The sequence below is a fragment of the Amaranthus tricolor genome, chromosome 10 (assembly GCF_026212465.1).
Source record: "Amaranthus tricolor cultivar Red isolate AtriRed21 chromosome 10, ASM2621246v1, whole genome shotgun sequence".
NCBI lineage: Eukaryota > Viridiplantae > Streptophyta > Magnoliopsida > Caryophyllales > Amaranthaceae > Amaranthus > Amaranthus tricolor.
In genome coordinates this window covers 6,267,030-6,288,354 of record NC_080056.1, presented here as the reverse complement: position 1 = coordinate 6,288,354, position 21,325 = coordinate 6,267,030, and the positions used below count along the sequence as shown (strand labels likewise).

The 21,325-nt window shown below is 33.8% G+C and overlaps 2 protein-coding genes across 3 annotated transcripts; both read left to right on the top strand.

The window, feature by feature from the left end:
- The first annotated feature begins 1,283 nt into the window (after positions 1-1,283).
- LOC130825566 (la-related protein 6B-like) lies at positions 1,284-12,240 on the top strand. 2 transcript variants are annotated; one of them, XR_009046904.1, is made up of 11 exons: positions 1,292-2,131; positions 5,766-5,847; positions 6,271-6,365; positions 6,532-6,603; positions 8,012-8,091; positions 8,817-8,916; positions 9,874-9,921; positions 10,030-10,098; positions 10,399-10,545; positions 11,125-11,244; positions 11,591-11,726. XR_009046904.1 is itself a non-coding variant. In XM_057690855.1 (10 exons), the coding sequence occupies exons 1-10, from the start codon at positions 1,529-1,531 to the stop codon at positions 11,849-11,851; spliced, it is 1,557 nt and encodes a 518-aa protein (XP_057546838.1). In that variant the 5' UTR covers positions 1,284-1,528; the 3' UTR covers positions 11,852-12,240. The 2 variants fall into 2 exon arrangements, 1 of the variants encoding a protein (XP_057546838.1); XM_057690855.1 differs by lacking the exon at positions 11,125-11,244 and having other exon boundaries at positions 1,284-2,131; positions 11,591-12,240.
- Positions 12,241-14,614: 2,374 nt separating this feature from the next.
- On the top strand, positions 14,615-20,871 carry LOC130825565 (outer envelope pore protein 37, chloroplastic). Its single transcript, XM_057690854.1, has 6 exons — positions 14,615-15,768; positions 18,102-18,191; positions 18,627-18,797; positions 19,177-19,271; positions 19,397-19,517; positions 20,583-20,871. The coding sequence occupies exons 1-6, from the start codon at positions 15,340-15,342 to the stop codon at positions 20,712-20,714; spliced, it is 1,038 nt and encodes a 345-aa protein (XP_057546837.1). The 5' UTR covers positions 14,615-15,339; the 3' UTR covers positions 20,715-20,871.
- Positions 20,872-21,325: the final 454 nt, after the last annotated feature.

The window sequence follows — 21,325 nt, the reverse complement described above, 5'->3', positions numbered from 1 at the left end:
AAGAAGAAATCAACAACAACTCCTCACAACCAGTAGATTCATCTCAAACATCTCACACTTGAATTTAGTACCTCTGAAGTTTGTTTGTTAAACATTATTACTTTTTATTGCTTAGTCAATGACTTTATATGTATTTTCATGTTATGGATGACATTATGCATTATGAGAATTGGTTGAATGCTTAACAAATGGATGATATGCAAGCTGCACAGTATAAAATGGATACAAAAAGAAAAACATCTAACATATTTGATTCAATACTACAAGTTTACATTAACCAAACTAGTTTACATTAACCAAACTAGTTTGATTCAATACAATACTACAAGTTTACATTAACATCTAACATCTAACATATTTGATTCAAACACATAAACAACTGATGAGTTTGGTTGAATACTTCAAAAGTACATATTGAAATTGAGGCAAAAGCATAAACAACCAACAACACAACCAAACTAGTCCATCATCTTAAATACAGTTCCTAAAAATAAAACAACCAAAAGAGCCAAAAATTGACATTTGCTGCAGTTTTTTGCCACCTTCAACCCAACATGCTAACCGTCTGATTTGTCATACACCGACCTACTCAACCCACTCCTCAGCACAATCAATTCATTCATCAATTCCTTCTTCACCTCCACCAACTCATTAATAGTTACCCTTTGCCACTCTACTTGATCCGCATCAATCCACCTGAAGAACGAGCTACCCCTTCTTCCACTTTCAATGTCATATAATTTACAAGCCATGAACCTACGCCCAGGATTCTTGGGGGTCCAGGACCTCATTATCGCAATTCGCAACCCACAGTAGCATCTACAATGTTGTGAGTTTTCAATGGCACAAGAACAACCACTAGAAGAAGACATACTAAATGGAAGATCAAAGCATCAACCTTTGAAAACCCTAGAAATTGAACTTCAAAGCAAAGAGAGAGAAGGAGAAGAATGATTTCAAATGGGATTTTAGGGTGTAAATGGAGTGTTTATGGAAGTTGAAAAGAAAGGAGCGTGTATTATAAGGAAATTGCAAACACGCGCATGTTTTTGGAGGTCAAAACGCAAAGTCAACGTCGGAATTTGGACAAAACCCACCGGAATTCCAATTAAGGTGTTTAATTTAACAAAAAGTGTCTTAAAAGGTGTTTATTTGCAAAAAAAAATTTAAAAAGGTGTTTCTTTACAAAAACCGAATTTTAAAAGGTGTTTGTTTACAATTTGACCTAATAACAATGATAAAAGAGGGGATTATTAATTATCAAATTTTGTAAAGAAAATTTTAAATAAATTGAATGCGTAAACCGCAATGTCAGTGGGTCCCACCTCCACTCCGCGCTTAACTCGTTAAACCCGTTCTTATTCCTCCGCAATCGCCGTCCTCCCTCCTCCCCCAATCCCGGTGTCGAATTTTGCTCTGCCGATATTCTTTCTTTTGATCGCCATTTTTATTTTCTCTCCCCGTTTTTCTTTCCCCTTTTATTGGGAATTTAATTTTGATTCCCTTAAACCCTAGAAAAGCTTCAGTAATGGCGGATCAAACCTCCGAAAAAACCCTAGCTTCCACGATTTCTTCATCCGATCAACTTGAACCTACTGATTCTGTATCGACTGAGACTGCTGCTTCTGGTTCGTTGTCTAGAAACTCGTCTTTCAGCAAACTCAATGCTCTAGCGCCTGAGTTCATTCCGAGGAAGACGACTCCGCCTCCGAATCCACTCAGCGCTGGTGATCCTATGGTTATGATCATACCCCCGCCGCCTCCACCGCCTCCGGCAATGGTTCATGTTTTCCCCCCGCAAGTTAACTCGCCGTTTCCGGCTATGCCTTTGCCTCACATCGATCATCATCATCACCACCAATATCATCATCATCAGCAGCAGCAGCAGCAGCAGCAGCATTATCCGCATCAAAATCATCATAGTCATCATCATCGGAATGAATCTCATCGGAATCATCATCATAAGCATCATCATCATCAACAACAGTTACATAGAGGAAATAATGGGGAACAGGAGGGAATGGGTCAAGGGTCTAATCAGCAAGATAAGGAACAAGGACAGGGTAATAACGGCGGTTCAAGGAATAAGAATGGCTTGTCTGAAGAATCTACTCAGAAATTGATTAATCAGGCATGTCATTGCAATTCTCTAGTTCACTTAGTTTTATTTTTTTTGTTTAAATTTTGTTCACTTAGTTTTATTTATTTATTTTTTTTGAAATTTCCTTACTATGTTAGTTTTGAATTTACGTATTTTATTAATCAATCAATAAAAATTAAAATTGTGTATTGCTGACGATTTCCTGGTGCTGTTGCGTGTGTTATCGAGACAGAAAAGAGTGCTTTTGAGTTGTGGTCTTAATACTTAAAATACGGTGGAATTGTTTGTAACAATTTCATTACAGCTGATAATTAAATGAAGTGAAATAGTAATAGAATGCATATAATTGGTGCATACAGTAAAGTTAGTGCACTTAGCGGCTTGCTTATCGTTAGAAAGAGAGAGAGAGAGAGTGTGTGTAGTGTAAATTTTATGTCTCGGGCACTTACTATTCGGTGTGTGCTGATGCATTGATCACCGATTAGCTATTGAGATTTCGTGTAGTCACTAGGCTGCTTAGTTGATGTTGGGAGCAGAAATAGGAAAATTATAAAATTATAGTGAAGCGGCGATGGGTGGGTACTGTTTTATCAAGTGAAATAAACTTGCCTCATTCGTCATTTTTACTATTATGGGGCCACCAAGGTCAAAGAGGTTTGAGCTTACGATATGGTTATGAATTATTGATTATCCTCCATCCTATTAGATTTGCACCTATTTGAAAGAGTGTAAATATTAATTTGTAGTGGATATATCAAGTTGGGTCAATAAATGAGTGGATGAGATTAAAAAAATAAGTGAATTTGTGGGTGAGATTAAAAGAGAGTGGTGGGACCATTATCAAAAATGAAAAGGTGCAAAATAGGTGGAGAACCCAAAATAGAAATTAGGTGCAAATTAAACGGGACAAGATAGTATGATTTTGGACAAGATGGTATGATTTTGGACGTGTTAATTATTGCTATTCAAGGGTCCTAAACTTATGTTGAGTGGAGCTAAAAGTGATTATGTTTTCTTTGTTAATTCTTTGAATTTGATATTGTTGGTAAATGAGGCAATAATTTACTAGAAGTTTACAATGAAAATTGTAGTTGGAGGTTTATGAAATGGAATGTATAATTAAGTGGAAATAATTATACGTGTATATCATTTGTCAAGAGATATGCGGATTTTTGGTGCCACTCGAAGTGAGATAGTTTTTGCAATTGGCCTGCTATGAAATGTTTCCAAAATCATAATAAGATGTTATTAATCTTAGTTATGTAAGGCACACCCAGATATAATTATATTATTATAAAGCAATTTTTATTATTATCTATATCAACTCCTATGTCTAGCTATATTCTAATTAGCTTTTTAAAACGGAATTATAGTCTAAATTAGTTTTCTCTTAATATTTTAATTTTATACCATGCTAGCACATGGTTGAACTTGACACCTTGTGCTATATTTATAAGTATATCAAATACGTCTCGTTTCTAAGCATAATTTCTAGTTGGTATTTAAATTTTGATTTTAAATGTAAAAAGTAATGAAATTGTTTTTATTGGGCTGAACTTTTATAACTTTGCCATTTTCAAGCTGGCCTGAGTTTTAACAAAGTACATTTAATGTGTCAAACTTTAAGATCAATTTTCTATTAGGTATTTTTACCTTGAACAAGTTAATTATTTCAAAAAAAAATTAAAATGTAAAATATAACTTAAAAGAAAAGGAAAACTAAATTAAAATTTTTTTAAAAAATGAAGAGAAAAGATTAGGAATAACTTTAGAAAATTTTCAAGTACTTCCTTCCCTTCCAAAATTGAAACTAAGATCTTTCTTTATTTGTTCATTCTAGTCCACATTTCCTGCCAATTGCTATGCAAATTTCCCCACCCACCAATTGTTATGCAAATTTCTCCCAAAGAAACACTGTTAACAACAATGAAACCAGATTTCATGAAGATCTTTCTTTGTCTGCTTTCAATCCCGCATCTTCATCATTTCATTCATTGGAAATTTGTTCAATCTTTCTTCATTTTATGTTTCTTTTCAATCTCATAACTATGGATCTTCTTCAAAAATTTTGTACACCTGATCATTATGAATATTACTCTTCCATTTTTAAAATTTGATCTTTAATGGCTCTTTATCTCCTAATGGTGGTTTTGCACCGTGTTGTGTGCTATTTAGTGGGACAAAGGTGTAGAATAATTTGAAGGGTAATGGGATGATAATATGATATTATGTGAAAGGATGATTTTGCTTGCAATACTATTTTATTCTAAGGCTATATGTTCATCATTTACTCTTTTTATGTTGGAAGATGACTTCATTTTTAACATGCCATTATCCTAATGCCAAGTGATTTCCACGTTGTTTGTAGCGTTGAATGAATGCAATCTTACCCTTGTAAATGAATCTTGTAAAGTTAAAAATGGTTTTGTTATGAATTTTTTATTCTTGAATATGTGCTCTTTGACATATATCATTGGCTATGTATATGTTGGTTTTATATTTTTGTAATTTGGAAAGAAAGATGAACAAAACTTGACTCCATAGTGAAAAAATACGGTAATGGTCACAGTTGTAATGCGCGATTGCCATACAGCCAAATATCGGCCTAAAGCAAGAAATATCGCTTGAAACGACCTAATATGCGTTTTTTTACACCTTTACGATGCGGATTATACCGGTTCAATAAATTTGAAAACCTTTACCATATGGTTGGTACGATACGATGCGACTTTGTTTTTGCACTATCTCGATTCACAATTGGGGGATGTTTATGTTGGGAAATGTTTATTTCAAAATTTTTTCTGTTTAAGCTTGCTTGCACCTAGTTTTTAATATTTTTTGGGAGGATTTTTCTTATAGTTGGAGATTAGTGATAGGCTAAAATACGGTGGCGTAGCCTTGTTTTTGCACTATGGCTCTCATAGATACTTGGTGATATTGTAATGATCTTGGGCATGGATTACACTTGATGCCTAGATTCAGAGTTTTGTTCTTCACTTCCTTGGTTTCCAAAGACTAGATAGAAGTAAACCTTTTTTTAATTTGTTGGAAGTAGAGAAAGGGGAGCCTTGGTTGAGTGCACATACACTGAGCTGGGTGTTAATACTAAGGATCTTTAGGAATCTTTACATGGGATGGATTCAAGGACAACTTACTCTTGCAAGTTGCAATGATTGGTTGTCACTGATTTCAGTTTTGTTAACACTGGCTACTCCGTACTTGAATATGACAGTGACACTCTTCATTTCTTGTTCATTTATTCACATTTTTGTTTTTCTGCTGTTGCCAAGTAGCTAAGATGGGAAAGATAATTGCTTCTTCATAGGTATGATACATTAACTGAGGGTAACAACAAACATAATTTTTTTCAAGGCAAGGGGTTTCAGATTGTAATGCAGTGGGAATATGCAATGTGGTTATTAAGAAACATTCTTGATATCCGATATGCCATTCCATTAGTCTAATGGTTATGCGCAATCTTTTGTCATCAGTCATAGTTTGTTTTTATTCCAACTTGCAGAAGTTGAATTCATTTGTTTTTAGTAATCTCATCTTATATTTTAGGCTTAAGTCTTTGAACAAAATATTTTGATTCTATACGCATCTTACAACATTTCTCTTTGTCCTGAGTTACCAATAACCTAACAAATGAAACCATCTTTAGGTGGAGTATTACTTCAGTGATGTGAACCTGGCTACCACTGATCATCTAATAAAGTTCATCAATAAGGATCCTGAAGGATTTGGTATAATTTTTCTACCTTCATATTATATGTTCTATTTATCAAGTAATTTCTTTTAATGAAGGCTTCACTTAAAACTTGGGTGTTTGGGCTATGAATGATGGAAAATTTCTTTAAATACATCATGTTTTTTCGTCCGCTTCATTTTTTTTTTCAAAATCGACAATCCTTGGCTGTTTGTGTGTTGTAGAATTTTGTTCGAAACATTCTTTTAATTATTTTTGCTTTAATGAAGTATCTTCCACTTCTTAGTCATAGATTAGTATTGGATAGAGTTAGATATAGTATAATCATTGTTACCATTGATTTCTTTGGTTGATTTGTTTTGATATAACCGACCCTATTTGTTAGTACTAAGACTTTGGCATTGCTTCTGTTAACGCATCTTGCATTTGTAACTTTTTCATGTCTATAATTCATTTCTAGTGCCAATCTCGGTGGTTGCATCTTTTAAGAAGATTAAGGCTCTCATAAGCAGTAATTCTCAGCTTGCAGCTGTACTTAAAAAGTCAACGAAGCTTGTAAGTCGTTCTTGTATCTCTCGCGAGTTTCCCTTCTTTTGTGGGCACTTGTTTGACATTATCATGGTTTTTAAATTTCAGGTTTATTCAGTGTTTACTGTTGTATGATATTCTAATCTCACCACCCTATTTCATATTGATATTTCTTGTTTACATGCCTCTTCAGATAGTGAGTGAAGATGGGAAGAAAGTAAAACGTGTACATCCTCTTACTGGGTCTGATATGGAAGAGTTACAAGTATGAAATTCTTTTATTTCTTTGTGTGTACAAGTTTTCTTTATATGATTGAGATATACATATATTTTTGATATTGGATTCTAGAAAGAATGGGTAAAGGCATATGTGCTTTTATCCAGTTTCTGCAGGCATTGCTCTTTCCTGCAAGTTCAACTGCATTTATGTGTTCTAATTTGTGGGTACCAGATTAGATCTGGTGGTCAAGCTGTGGTTTGACCAAATGTTTGTTCCCAGCTCTTAAATGTTGTTTTCTATCAAATTATTTGTGAGATGAGGATAGTCCAAATAAAATTGAGGATGTGGTTCTTTTGATTTTTCCCTAGTGATAGCTTTGATTTCTCTTTCTTATGCACTTATTGTTGGGACTAGGAGAAGGTAGCAGTGTCACCTAATTTGTTCCTCCCCGAGTTGGAATTATAATTCAGTATGTTTGGATCCATTTCCAAACACAATTTTCTATTGACACAATTCACACAAATCAGCAAATCAAGTGAACCCAATGTCAAATCCTAGATTAGAAGAGGACAAGAAGAAAAAAAGGAAAAAAAAAAAAAGAACAGAAGACAGAGCTCATCGAAGAAAAAAACACGATGATGCAAGAGAAAAAGAAAGACTATGCAATATGCATATGCATACCTGATCCGTCTCTCCTTGCTTTTTGACCTTCCATGTGTTGCTTATCTCTTTTTCCTGTTTGCCATTTTCATTCTGAAATCAATATCTTTGGTTTTCGTTTCTTTTATGTTTCTGTGAAGAATATATACTGATTTTAGCATAAAATAAAAAATAATCTGCACTTCTTTCTTTGAAATAATAACCTGATGAGAAAAAAAATTGTAAATTAAAGTCATACTAGGTAAGCAAATTCTGAAAAAACAAGTTAAAAACCCCCAAACAAATTGAATTTCCAGCTATAGAACCAAATTTGTCCCCAATACCCAATCAATTCCAAATGAGGCAACAGTAAAGGGTAGAAATACATGTAAATTGATGTGGACATTTAAGAATTTGCTTCCCCACTGTTTATCTCCTTTACCTTATTGATCTTATCTTAAATATCTGAATAGATGTAATCTTTTGTTACTAGGAAATCACACACAGTAGTTGTATTGTTCAGTTTTGGGAGGTGAATATGCTAAAACTGTATGCAGCAAATTGGTTTTGTAATGTGCCTCTTTGTGATCGTCATTTTCAATATTTATATTTATAAGCCCAAATCAGTTAATTATGATTTATGATAAATTGCTGTCTTAAAGTTCATACCAATTAATTAAATAAACCTCCTGACAAATCACAAAGAGCTGCCTTAAGAATTGTGTTCATATACTTTCCACATTTTGTAGCAAATCATAACACTGTGTGCAGATAACTTTCTTTGACACCCAATTTGTTTGCATTAATGTATTAGTCTCGTATAATCGTGGCTGAAAATTTGCCGGAGGATCATTGTCACCAGAATCTCATGAAGGTTTTCTCAACTGTAGGGAGGTATTGTTCTGTTTCATAAGTGGATCAGTTGTAGAAAAAAAAGTTCTAATTATAGAATTGTTTGCTAATATTTAATAGAAAAAATCTTTGCATTGAAGATTGTTTATTATTATACACTCTAATTTTGAAGAACGAAATAGAACTTAGAGAGTAATAGTAATTGTTAACCTGGTTTTAATGAATTAATTATTCATATGTTGAGAATTCTGCGGAAAGTATTTCTGCATCCACACTTTGTATTTCATCTATAATTGCGCGAGTTAGGCATAACAAAATTTACCTAAGAACATATTTTGAGATAAATTTGATGACAAACACAAGGCACTCAAGTATACATTTCCATCAAACATAGCATTAGAGGTTTAGCTTTTACTAGAAGTGTAACATATCCTCCAAAGTTAAGCGCCCGTTCACTGTGGTTTTGTGGTTTTTTGATTTTCAAAGTCATATGATATATGTCCTATAATGAATAAAAAACAGTCAAATTTGTTAGGAACATGATGATTTTGAAAACTGGTAATAAAAAGTGAAAACCACTTTAGTTATTTCCTATTTTTGGTTATAGTTTTAAGAAAAATTGAAAACTAGGAACAAAAAACGATAATGGGGCCCTAAATTAGGTATTGTTTTATTTAATTGGACCATATAACATTATAACTATATTTTCTTTGTTGCTACTGTTGTTTTTATATTGGTTTTCTTAAGTTTTATCTTTTTTAACCTAGTGTGAAGAGTATTCGTACGTGTCAGCCTCAACCTACAAATAATGTTGCTTCTTCAGCATCTAGGCCATCAAAAGCTGATAATGGACTCTCATGCAACAAGGTAATCAGGCACTTTGTGGTTATGCAATGAACAGAAATTGCAGTTTACTCACTCCCATTTGTGCCTTTTTCATTAAACGTCAAACTGTGGGTGCTACTTTAGAATCGCTCTTCCCAGCACCCATGAAAAGAAATTTTGAACTTGGCAGTAGACTTGACAAATTTTGATCTGACCCAAAAACCTGAATGACCCTACGCATCAGTATTCCGCTCAAAGAAACTATGATCACGGTCTTGAGAAGGATGAAAGATGGTTAACTATCCCCATAAAGGAAGATGTGGCCAAAGAGTCCTTCAACCCAAGAAAGACTTGCAAATAATAATATATCTATGACCCTTTGGGTCAAATCCGACTGACCATCTACGTAGCTGACTCTCCTCCCACACCAGCCTTCCCTCCCTTTCCCAGTTGTCTGAAAAAATTTCAAACTCTCTCCCCTTCTTGCATGAATGCCTGACACTCCGCTCATTCCTTCCCCAGCCCACAGCCATCCTCTTATTCCTCTTTCGAGCTGCCTGCGACCCTTCTATCCCAAACAGTCCTTCCTCTCCCCTAGCGAGCTCTTCTTGAGATCCTGTTGGCCTAAAGATTCTTACATAGGAGGGTCTGAGGTAGGAAGGGGTGGTGGGAGAGGTGTTCGACAACTAGGGGAGGGTTTGGGAGATATTCTTTTGAAATTTAAAATGATTTTTTAGATTAAAACAATGTCGAAGCCTAAATCCTAACATTATGGGTTCATATGTAGAATTTGTCTCCCTTTTATATTGTTAATAATTTATTAAGTCAGTATTTAAGGTTTCTGGAATTAGGTAAACATTGGAAAGTACATTGGCCCTAAATGATGTGAAATCTGTTCAAAACTAACTTTAATGGTCTCGGTCCATGAAGGGTTAAATGACTTGTTACTTTTCAGATCCAATGACAGTTTCTGATTAGTATTTAATTGCTGTTGTGTAGGTGCATGCATTTGTGGAATACGAATCTGTTGAGTTGGCTGAGAAAGCTGTACGTATATTTTTTAGCTTCTGTTTCTCTCATACAGTTTACTATTTTCAACTTGTACGACGCTTGAAGGATATAAATGAGAACTTTTAACCTTTGCATCATATTCAGATTACTGAGCTGAATGAAGAGGATGACTGGAGGAATGGCCTAAAAATTCGCCCGCTGCTGAAACACGGGGTACATTTTTCTTTATGCACTTCTATTGTTGGGCTCTGAAAACACCTGGGATTCAAAAGAACACTTTGTAGTTTCATGATCTCAGTTTTTTAAATTTTTGTTGGATTTCTGTATAAAGAAAGCTTTGCTATAAGACCATTCACAATGTAGATGAATGATCTGCTAGTTAAAGGGTGAAAACTTCTATTTCACTATCCTTTGTGATTTTTGTTTCAAATTTTGGATTTCTCCATTTGATTTAATGAATTTTTATGCTTAATATTGTTTGCTGATGAACTTGGTTTATATATTTTTGGCCAGTCTAAAACTTTTCAAGTACGAGGGAAAAAATCTGTAAATGAAGGTGAAGGCACATGTGAAGAGTATGCATCCACATCTGAGCAAAAGCAGAATGAGAAGCAATCAGAAGACTTTTCAGGACAGCCTGATATCCATTCTCATGAGCATGTAAGTTCCCTTCTCTTGTTATAAAGCTATATTCCCATGTACTATATTATGGGACTGATCACTATCCAGACAACCGGATGTATGGACTCTGGTTTTTTTTCCCCTTTGTATTTTTCGAAGAAAGTCTTTAATTTCCAATTTTCATCATTGACCTGTGGAAAAAAGTTGGCCCTAATCTTTTGGGATTAGGCTCTGACATTGTTGTAGATTTTCCGGAAACACTGTTATTATTGTTTGAAATGTTCGTTACACGCTACCGCAGGGTAAGGATGTGCACAGTTGACCAATCCTACCCTTCCTAGAGCTGGAGCTGTGTTGATCACCTTGTAGCATTTTTATGTGTAAATGTGATAATACTTGATCTAATGTGAATAACAACAAATTTACACTCTTTTTTGGGGATTGAGGAAATGTATAGATTTTTGTGACCAAACCATCTAAATTTCCTGTAGTCATCCGTCATCTACCTAGTATTTTCTGTCGAACTATTCTTGTTTCCATAAGTTTGGACGGTGGGTATTCCAGTGTTTACTGTGCTGGTTAACAAAAATTTTAATTATCTAAATTTCAATGTTTCAGTGTGCTGGTTAACAAAAATGCAATCCTTTGAGCTTCCTCTGCTTGCTTTCACTAGAGGAATGCTTAAATGCAAGGGTTTAATAGCCGATTGAGTGTCCTTTCCCCCCTAAACCTAAAAGGGTAAGAACTAAAGTTATAGTTGTACCCTAAAAATGATGCATTGTCATTGGTATTCACATAACTGTATGTAAGATCTTAAATTGTACAAATTTGTCTCCCTTGTATCATTTTGTTAAGCGTTTGCCATTGTATTCTTGAGGTGGTTTGCAAATGTTAAATTTTCATATTATATGGTCTTCAGTCGATGTTTTGATCAAGTAGCTTATAGCAGTTGTACTGATAAAGTGGATTCTGAAGTGATATGAACCGTTATCTGTTTTCCATATTTGTAACTCTTTTCAGAAGAATTGTGTTTACTGAGCTTTGTTTGGGACCTTGGTAATGATTGTTTTCTGTCATTGAACAGTTGGAGGAACTAAACGTGGAAAAAGAGGGTGGCCAGAAAAAGGGCCGTAATCGGGGTCGTGGAAAGGGTCGTGGCAGGGGCCATCATAATCACCAACAGAATAATAGGGCGCATCATGTGGGATCACCACCTGTGAATAATGCAATCAACGGCGAGCATCCTATTTTAGCAAAGCAACAACCTCCCGGCCCTCGTATGCCTGATGGAACTAGAGGATTCTCCATGGGACGAGGGAAGCCAGCTGCTGTTAATTCAACATAAAAAAATTACCCGACAATTTTTTGAGTCGTGTGAACTTCTTTTGTTGGTGTGGGGCTGTGTGCCGAGTGCTTGAAGCTTGTGAAGGGGGAGTTTTTGCAGCATTCTTGGTTTTTACAGCAAGCTGTGAGTTTTGCTTATAACCCATAATTGTGATTAATCCTTTGATCCCCGGGAAATAACGTGTTGCGTCTATTTCTTGTTATAAAAGCGCGTTTCCCTCTTAATTACCGAGAAGCAAAAATGAAAGAAAATGTAAAACAAAAAGTAAAATTGAATAATCTTAAATTTATTTAATGTATATGTACAAATTTGAAAGAAAAGCTTTTCATTATGTACTTGCATGTTTGTAACTTTTAAGTTGTAACTTGTAAGTAACCCTTTCTCTTTTACGCCTATTGTTTCATTCTGTCAATGGGTTAACATTTCCTCACTTATAAGTGTTGGAACAAAGGCTGCAAAAATTAGCTTAGTGTTTACCTTGCTATGTTTGTTCAACTCAATTTGCCAAATTATTTGGACACTACGCGACGATAGTGGCGGATTTAGTGTAATATCACTAAAGTCAGTTGACATTATTTAAATTTAAAAGAAAATCAAATATTACATGTAAATATATCTTAAATAACTTAAATTCAAAACAAAATTAAATAATACATGTAAATATACCTCAAATAAGTTCGTTAGTATATTGTCCTTTACATATGTGGCAGAGGATCAAAATTCAGTAGATGTGTTTTACTTAAATTGATATTATTCGTTTTTTATTTGGATCCGCCCCCGCATGATGTAAATGCTTTACTCTTCTCTCTCTATAAATTAGTTTTATTTTTTGGTCAATTTTAATAAACTTTTTTATTTTTATTTTTAAACATCACTCCACCTCTTTTTAACTTTATACTTTTTTCATTTTAAATATTTAATATTAGAAATATAACACTATTCATTCATCATTCTAAATTTGTTATTAGTTATAAATTTATAAGTTAAAATATAGTTAAGTAAGATCTTGTTTGATTCATCTTATTGCAAAGATTATCAATATTAAATTTTAATAATTTTTTATTACATATGATTAGAGATATTAAAAATTAAATTAATACATTGGACTGCATAAAAATAAAAACATTGCAAATATTTTGAAACGAAAAAGTATTTAAATATATCTAATTTCTAAATACATTATTTCTCTTAGAGTTTGACTTCTTATACTTAATTGTTTAATCTCTATATCATATAAAAATGATGCTAGTTCATTAAGGTGACGATTATTTAAAAAAAAATAAAATCATATTATTAAACCTAATATTAGTTCTGACTCATGGGTTTTGACGACATTAAAAATTTAAAAATCAAGAGGTCGAGAATTACTGAAAATTAATGACAAATCTGGCGGGAAAGGCGAACTACATGCCGCCTTGATAGTTAGATACTACCTCCTATTCAGCTGAATTGTTCCATTTTTTTTTGGCACTATTCACTTATCACTCTTAATTTGTATTTTACTCTTAATCTATAAGTTAAAACATAGTCATATGGGATCTTGTTTGATTCGTCTCAATACAAGGATTATTAATATCAACTTTTTATAATTTTTAATTAAGCATAATTTGAGATATTAAGAGTTAAAATGTTGCCTCGGCAAGTGTGAAAAGTCAAATGGGACAGTTCAGCTGAATAGGAGGGAGTACTATTTAGTATTTACTAAGATGTGATTAATAGTTGACTTGCATAGGTTCACTACTACTACTTCTTCACACCTTTAAAAATATTTCTTTAAAAAATTACAAAAAATAAATTACTATTATATTATTTTCATTTGTTTGGTTTTCTTATAATGTTAGAATATTTTCTCAAAACAATGTTAATATTCTTCAAAAATTTCTTGTAACACCACATTTTTGTATTTCAAAATATCATTCACATTGGTTTAGTATTCAAACTTCACTTTGAAGTTAGACAATCTAGAATCGTTTATACTATTACTGATTTTAACTGTTTGTAAAATTATGGTGTCAATATTTCTATCTATTTTGTTTTTCACTTGAAAATCTGTGAATTATTTTATGAGAAAATAAATTAAATGACAATAGAGTGAGAATTTGGATTTACAATAAGTTAATAATATTACTTTGAGCCAAAATCAATAATACTATGTATACTTGCTAATTTTTTGAATAATGGGACAAAAAATCAAATTCATGCAAGTATTATACTCTCAAGACAAAGAGAAAGAATAAGTTCATATTTAAAATTAACGAACCTTAAAAATAAAAATGTAGTTCCATAAAGAACTTAGATAAATTTTCAATGTCTTTTTTATCTCTTTCCGTTCTTCAACTGACCGTCTATTTTAGAAATAAAATCTCTATCCCTCTAAATTTTTTTTCTTTAACCTCAACTCATCATCATCATCGTACTTATACCCGTGTATTTTTCTTGTAAAGACTATGAGTAGGGTCTGAGTAGGAAATGAAAACGACAATTCATACCCATAAATATGGTTAGCACCGGAAGAGTCCCTAGCTCAATATATGTCATCGGAAAAAATTTTACAAAAATTTACCTAAAATAATCCAACCTATTCACGATTTTCCTACAATAATGCCAACTATCGATTAACCAGGAATAATCCCTTGTATCAATTTACCCGAAGTGCTGTTGGGTGAACCGGAACCGGTTGAAGTTTAATTCCAGGGATTTCCCATTAATTACCTCTACTTTCCATTTGCAGTGACTTCCCAGTTCCCACCCATCTCCTCCATTGTTGTTTCTACTTTCCACCCATCTCCTTCATTGTTGTTTCTACTTCCCATTCCATTGACGACGCAGCAGTGAGTGAAGAACCTTTTCTAGTAGTTTGCAATTTTGCTAAATTAGCTAAACTAAATTACTTTACTAAAATAAATCATAACTACAAAAATTAAACCATAACTTACAGGCCAAAGACCACAACCATAAAATCAATGCCCAACTTTAAAACCTTTTCTAGCAGTTTGCAATTTTGCTAGAACACCATATTCACATTTAGGGCTTTCCATTGCAATTAACCTTCTTGATGTTGAAGAATGAGATGTGGTAATGCTCTTCATAGCATGAGATAGATGAAAAAAATAAAAAAAAAAACAGAGATTGTTGCTGATTGTTTCGGTTTTAATGGAGAATTTGGGGTGTGGGTTTTAATGGAGGAAAGAATTCATGGTAAAATGATGAAGCTGGGTTAAACATAAGCTACAGCAACTTTACCGGAACAATAGGTAAAAATGGATTCAACAGCATTCCGGGTAAATTGATACAATACATAGGATTATTCATGGTTAATCGATAAGTTAGAATTATTATAAAAAAATCGTGAATAAGTTGGATTATTATGGGTAAATTTTTCAAAATTCTAATCAATTTATTATTTATTTTTTTAAGTTTCATCTCCTTTGCTTCAATCCTTTCCTCGCTCAGTGTTTCCTTCTGTCCACTACCTTCAAGCTTCATCAATGGCGACACAATCTAAACCTCACGCTCAAACAGATTCTCTAATCCTCTTCTCTGATCCTTCCTCTTTCCAACCTCAACCACCTCCACCTCCTCCTCCACCGTCTACAGATAAACCTTCATCTGCTCCACAAACGACGTCATTTGGACTATTTTCTTTCCAGAAAAGGCCGCCTTTGAGAGTTACTACTGAGTTCGACAGTGACAGTTCAATATTCTTCCACAAAATTTCATCGAAACTTTTCAATGGCTTCGCTAAGCTTAAATTATCTTTCCAGAATAATCCAAAAGGAGAAATTGCTGATCCTCAGGTCGCCATTATTACCAAACATCTTGCTTTTCATTATGACATTGAGGAGCAGAATGCTCTGGTCAAAGGTTTTCTTGATGTTGGTCCTAATCTTAAACTCAAAGCTTTCCATGATGTCAAGGTCTCCCTCTCTTTAGTCTTTTCTGTTTACATTTTGTTTTGGAATGTGATAAAGTTAAATTATAGCCTCAATTGTTTACTTTTTTGGAAATATATCGATTTTGATTTTGGATAATTTTAGTTGCATGTGCTTTTTTTTTATCTGTCTTATGAAATTTCTTCCCTTTATGTTATGATATTTCTCATAATTTGGTAGTTGATCATTGTATATTCTATTTTTTTAACTTTGTGGATTGCTTGAACTTGGCGTTATTTCGTGTAAATTTCCCCTTTTTTAGGAAAAGAATAGAATTAACTATGATTCCTATTTCCTAGTACCTGATGAGCAATTTCCTCATTCAAAAAGTTGAAATTTTATTAATAATTTCCTTTGTCCCTTTGAATCTGATAGGAACAGATAGAGTTACTTTACTGAGTTTTTGTTGGAGAATAAAAAACAAGTGGATGATAGAATTATATGGATGAGGTGAGGAGAGAGAATGAATTTGCGGATGAGGTTAAAAAATGTGAGACCTTAGCCAATGAAGGAAAGAGGACAGATGTAAATGTAAATTGCGTCAAATTTAATGAAACGGAGGGAGTTTTTAGAATGTTGATTGAACTGCTCATTGCCAATAAAGTTTTTCGTCATGAATTGTTAGGGAAGATTGGAGTTTGGGCTAAGGAGTTTTAATGTAAGATAGCTTTTGTTTCCTTCATGCTGAGATGCCTATAACAGATTGAGTGTTGCAGGATCTACTCTAGTCAAGGCCGCATGGCTAACTATCTAATTTATGTTTACCTTGGTGTATAGAACCTGATCATGAAATGTGTTGTGAGCTGTGAAATCAGTGGTTATAAAATGCTCTATGAATTTATGCTAAGCACAGTAGTTAAGTTCCTATTGAGCTTCAGTTGGGATTTGACAAGGCACCTATGCTAATCAAACCAGAATAACAAAAAGACTGAAACCTTCCGGCCTGAACTCGGCTTATTGACAAGGAACTTCTCTGTCCACTATAATTTGAAAGAGCAGAACACGCTGGTTAAAGGTTCAGGCCATCTGGGTTCCAGATTGCATCTGAGAGCTGCGTATGATTCAAAGGTCACATAATCCCCTCCCGATTCTCTTTCTTTCCCTTTTAGAAATTGTCAAGCAAAATATGATGGTCATTTCCGTGGGACATGTTAATTCATCAAAAAGAATTGTATGGGGGGTGATTTTTCCCGGCCCCTTCAAACAAAGCCTCAAAATAGCTTTTTCATTATTCTAATACATTGGAATGTGTTTTTTTGTATTGGCTATGTGATTTTGATTAGGATGCCACTTGTATCAGGAATAGTGCCTCCTTTAGAGCCTGAGAACATTGTTTTTATCCAATTTTAAAGTAAGCAAATAATTGAATAACAGAATCTTTTTCCTTACAAAGAAATTATCTTTTTGTTTGTTGATTTGTTTATAACAGAATCTCCTGTTCACTTTATTCTTTGTTGGGGTGGGGATGGGGGGAGGGGATAGCCATTTTTGCTTTCGGGAATCATATTCTTGTTCCATATATGTTTAATTATCTGCAAGTTATTACGTTCCACACCATACTGAATTACTGATATCACATTTATGAAATCATATTAGCACCTGACTTCTGAGGATCTAACTTTCTCCATACCTTGGAAAATATTTGGTACACCTTGATCGTTGATAGAACTAAACAGGGCCATTCTTGATTCTGTAGCTACTCCTCCAGATTCCAGGTGCATTTTATTGGTGTTTGTCTGGCAGCACCACTGGGGTTGTTTTTGTGTTTTCCTGTCTTCTGCTTTTAAAGGGTTAATGATGCTCTTTGAATTGGAGATCAATAAGACAGTTAAGGGAGTTGTGTTCTTTCAATCTTAACCCTGATTATTTTGTGAATTCAGCTTTTAGGTGATTAGTAAGAAACTTAACACCAGGGCCTGTTCTTTTAAATCATTATAATTATTATGTGACTTCTTTCACCTATTTTGATATATTCACAGTTGATGCTGAGTTTTATTGATATCTTTCAGGAATATTTGACAAAGGAAAAACTAGGTGGCTCTCTTTTTGTATGGCGTAAACTATGTTTTGTAAAATAAAATTTAATACATTTCATACACGCTCTGTAAATTTATTTTGAAGAGAAATATAAGCCAGTAGGAAAGAGAATATCATATGCTTTTATACTGTAGTTATTGTCCATCTCGACTCATGAGGATTGTTTGCTTTAATTGTTGTCTGTCCTGCTATTGATGTCTGTGGTGTCATCTTTCAAGCACAATATTTATCTATGAATTACTGTTGTGAGTGACAATCTAATATGCCTTCCATAATTGCAGGCCAAACAAGGAGAAGTTACATTGGCCGCAAATCTTTCTGATCCAGGCTACAAAATTGAACTGGCATCTGCTGTTCCATCTATTGGTTTGGTGAGGTCATTTGTTCTTAGTATGGATAGTTTTCCAAATTCTTTTTCACCTGTCAATTTGAAGGGGTCTGTTGGTTATGAGGAGTTTTCCTTGTCCAAATTCATATGTTTCCCTGGTGTCATTCTTGTCCGTGTTTATAGGCTTGTACATGGGCATGTGAAATGCAAGCTCCCTTTTGTTGGTATACGATACATGACTTGGGGGTTGTGAAGAAGAGAAAATCTTTTAGGTTATTACTTTTTTTTCCATGGTTCTTTGTCCATGCTTAAATAAGCTGTTTTTTCCGTTGTCTTAATACTTTCTCCATATTCTTGATGCATGTACCATGAACCCATTAGTTTGTGAGAGAAAATGGTTGGCTTTGGTGCAAGTATTAATATTTGGAGGAAGTATGATGCTTATGATTTTTTGTGTGTGTGTGTGATTGTGATGCAGCCAAAAGCAACTTTCAAGTTTCCCAGTGGTGAAGTTTCATTAGAAGAGAAAAAGGATGAAGAAGTGAAGAGAGTTTTATCAATAAATGGCTTTGTAAAAGGTTCATTTCTTAATGGCGTTGGCTCTGCTTTTTACAGCAATGAAACTTTGAATCTAAGATACTCTTATAAGGTGAGAATTTACATGTAGCCTACATGTTTTTTAATTTTTGTTTGGATTGTAGGGATGCTAAAACTAAGTAATTTTATTATGTGTCTAGTATTAGAAGAGAAAAGCATGTGTATGAAAAATCAATGGTGGGGATATTTCCATAAAAGAAAATGTAGGAACATCATTAGGACATCCCCAATCGGAAAATATAGCATATTGAGAGGGACAAAGGGAGTATAATATTTCCTATTTTGTTTAATAAACATCCCTTGTTGCCAGTATTTAGTAACATGCACAAAGCTTGTTCCCTCAGTTCAGTGTTGGCTTCCTTGTTCTTGATTTGCTATCTTTTCTCAATTTCCTTTGTTTTTAGTAAGAGGTGATTTATTGAACATTGCAGGATGGTGACATGTCCTTCATTCCAAGCATTTCTTTGCCTTCAAATGCTGTCTCATTTGCATTCAAGCGACGCTTTGGTCCTTCAGACAAACTAAGGTTCATCTTTTACTTATTTTATGCTGATATCTGTGCAGCCTATAAATTTTGTTATAAAATAACTAAATAAACTCTTTAAGTGCTCACTTGGTTTGTTTGCTGCTCAATAAAATAACTGCTCCCAGTTACTGGTATAACTTTGATACAAACTATTGGAATACTGTATATAAGCACACTGTTGGCGAGGATTATAAATTCAAAGCTGGGTATGATTCTGAGGTTAGGCTTGGCTGGGCATCACTTTGGGTAAGTTATCTCTATCTGTAATCAACTGTTATTGCTATTTGTTGACATATTTATTCACTTGATTATTTAAATATTGTTTTTCAAGGTTTTTCAGCTATGTAAATCTTCTTTTTAGTTTTTTAAGTGGGTGGGGGAGAGGCCATGCTATAGCACCGCTTTTCATTAAGAAATACTCCCTCTGTCTTCATGAATTTTCCTTGAATTTTATTCAATGAGAAATGACACAAAGATTAAGAAAATTGTGGTAACCTTTTGTCATTTATACATAAATAAGTTACTATCAAAACTATAAAAATTCACTTGTTCACACAAAAAAGGAAAAAAGAACAAACTAAATGGAAAATGTATTGGTAAATAACATAAAAGTAGGCTATTTTAAATCCATATCTCCTACCTGAAATTTGCAAATCAAACTCTCCCTTAAAGCTGTTCAACAACTCGGAGATATTTGGTTTTATGATATACCTAAAAGTAGGCTATCAGGTTGAGTTGGGGTTGGGTTCGGGTTTAGGTTCGAGTTTGGGTTCGGGTCATATATATAAACAGGTCAGAACCCCCTTGACTCAAACATAACCCGTTTAGTTAATTGGGTCGAAAATCACAACCCTGACCTGACCTGCAACATCGTTGACCTGATTTCGTCTCACTTAACCCGTTTAGAGTTTTTGTTTTCATTTTAAGGTTTTTAACATTGACTACGTCTTATTTTTTAGACCTTAATTTTATACTTTTCATTTTTTTAGTTATTTGTATTTCCTATGAAAAAATAGGAAAATATTAAACAAATTATGTTGGGGTTATACTTACTGATTAAAATAATTACTCGTTTGATTAAATGAGTTATACAAGTTTGTTTCGGGTTTAAAATTTTGACCTGAAACCTAACCTATTTAATAATTGCATCAGGTTGTATCAACCCATTTAATTAATTGGGTCAAAAGTCTCAATCCAAACCCACTTATTTCGGATTAGATTCAGGTCAAGTTAGTAGATCGAGTCAGCTTTTGCCATGCATAATGAAAAGAGTCCCAATTATTACAATTTCTTGCTGAATGCTGATTGCAGGTTGGAAATGAAGGTGGAAAAGCTAAAACTGCACCAATGAAAATGAAAGTGCAGTTCATGCTTCAAGTGCCTCAGGACGACATAAAATCTTCAGCTTTAATGTTTCGGGTGAAGAAGAGGTGGGATATATGAACAAACTTGAGCTGGATTTACTTTTTTGTATGTAAACCACAATAAATCCTGTTAATCTGTAGGCATTTTTGTTTCTACGTATACAATTCTTGTAATTCGTTGAAGTGTAATAACAATTGCTCTTAGCTATGTACTGCGTAAAATTTAAGAAATCTAAGCACATGGAAGTATGTGGAATGTATCCATCATCTACGAGCGAAAACGAATTGTTACATGTTCAACATTGGTGCCTTTGTTTTAGCTGATTGCAATCTAATGACCAGTCATAGGGTTGTTTGGTTCTAAGCTTTTTGGTTGGTTTTTTAGCTGGCTTTTAGTTTGTTAGTTGGTCAAACAGCAAAAAAAAGTGTTTGATAAATGGTTTTTAAAGCAACTGAAACGCTGACTTTTAAGCCAAAATGAAAAAGCTGCTCCAGCTAATTTTTTTTGTTGGTTTTTGCCTTGTTAGCCTACTTTTTCTCTAATAATTAGCCAACAGCCAATACTTAAATTTACCAAACATCTTCACAAACAGCTAGCTTTTTCAGCTAATTTAAAAACCAACAAAAACGGTTAACATTTTGAACTGGTCAAACAAGCTAACAGCCAAACACCCCATAGGCTTTAAGCTC

Excerpts from the sequence above, each read along its gene's own strand:
- LOC130825566 (XM_057690855.1), top strand. The coding sequence starts at position 1,529 with ATGGCGGATCAAACCTCCGAAAAAACCCTAGCTTCCACGATTTCTTCA. Across the intron at positions 5,848-6,270 it reads TAAGGATCCTGAAGGATTTG|TGCCAATCTCGGTGGTTGCA; the intron begins GTATAATTTTTC and ends ATTCATTTCTAG. Across the intron at positions 10,546-11,590 it reads ATATCCATTCTCATGAGCAT|TTGGAGGAACTAAACGTGGA; the intron begins GTAAGTTCCCTT and ends GTCATTGAACAG.
- LOC130825565 (XM_057690854.1), top strand. The coding sequence starts at position 15,340 with ATGGCGACACAATCTAAACCTCACGCTCAAACAGATTCTCTAATCCTC. Across the intron at positions 18,798-19,176 it reads ATCTAAGATACTCTTATAAG|GATGGTGACATGTCCTTCAT; the intron begins GTGAGAATTTAC and ends TGAACATTGCAG. Across the intron at positions 19,272-19,396 it reads GGTCCTTCAGACAAACTAAG|TTACTGGTATAACTTTGATA; the intron begins GTTCATCTTTTA and ends AACTGCTCCCAG.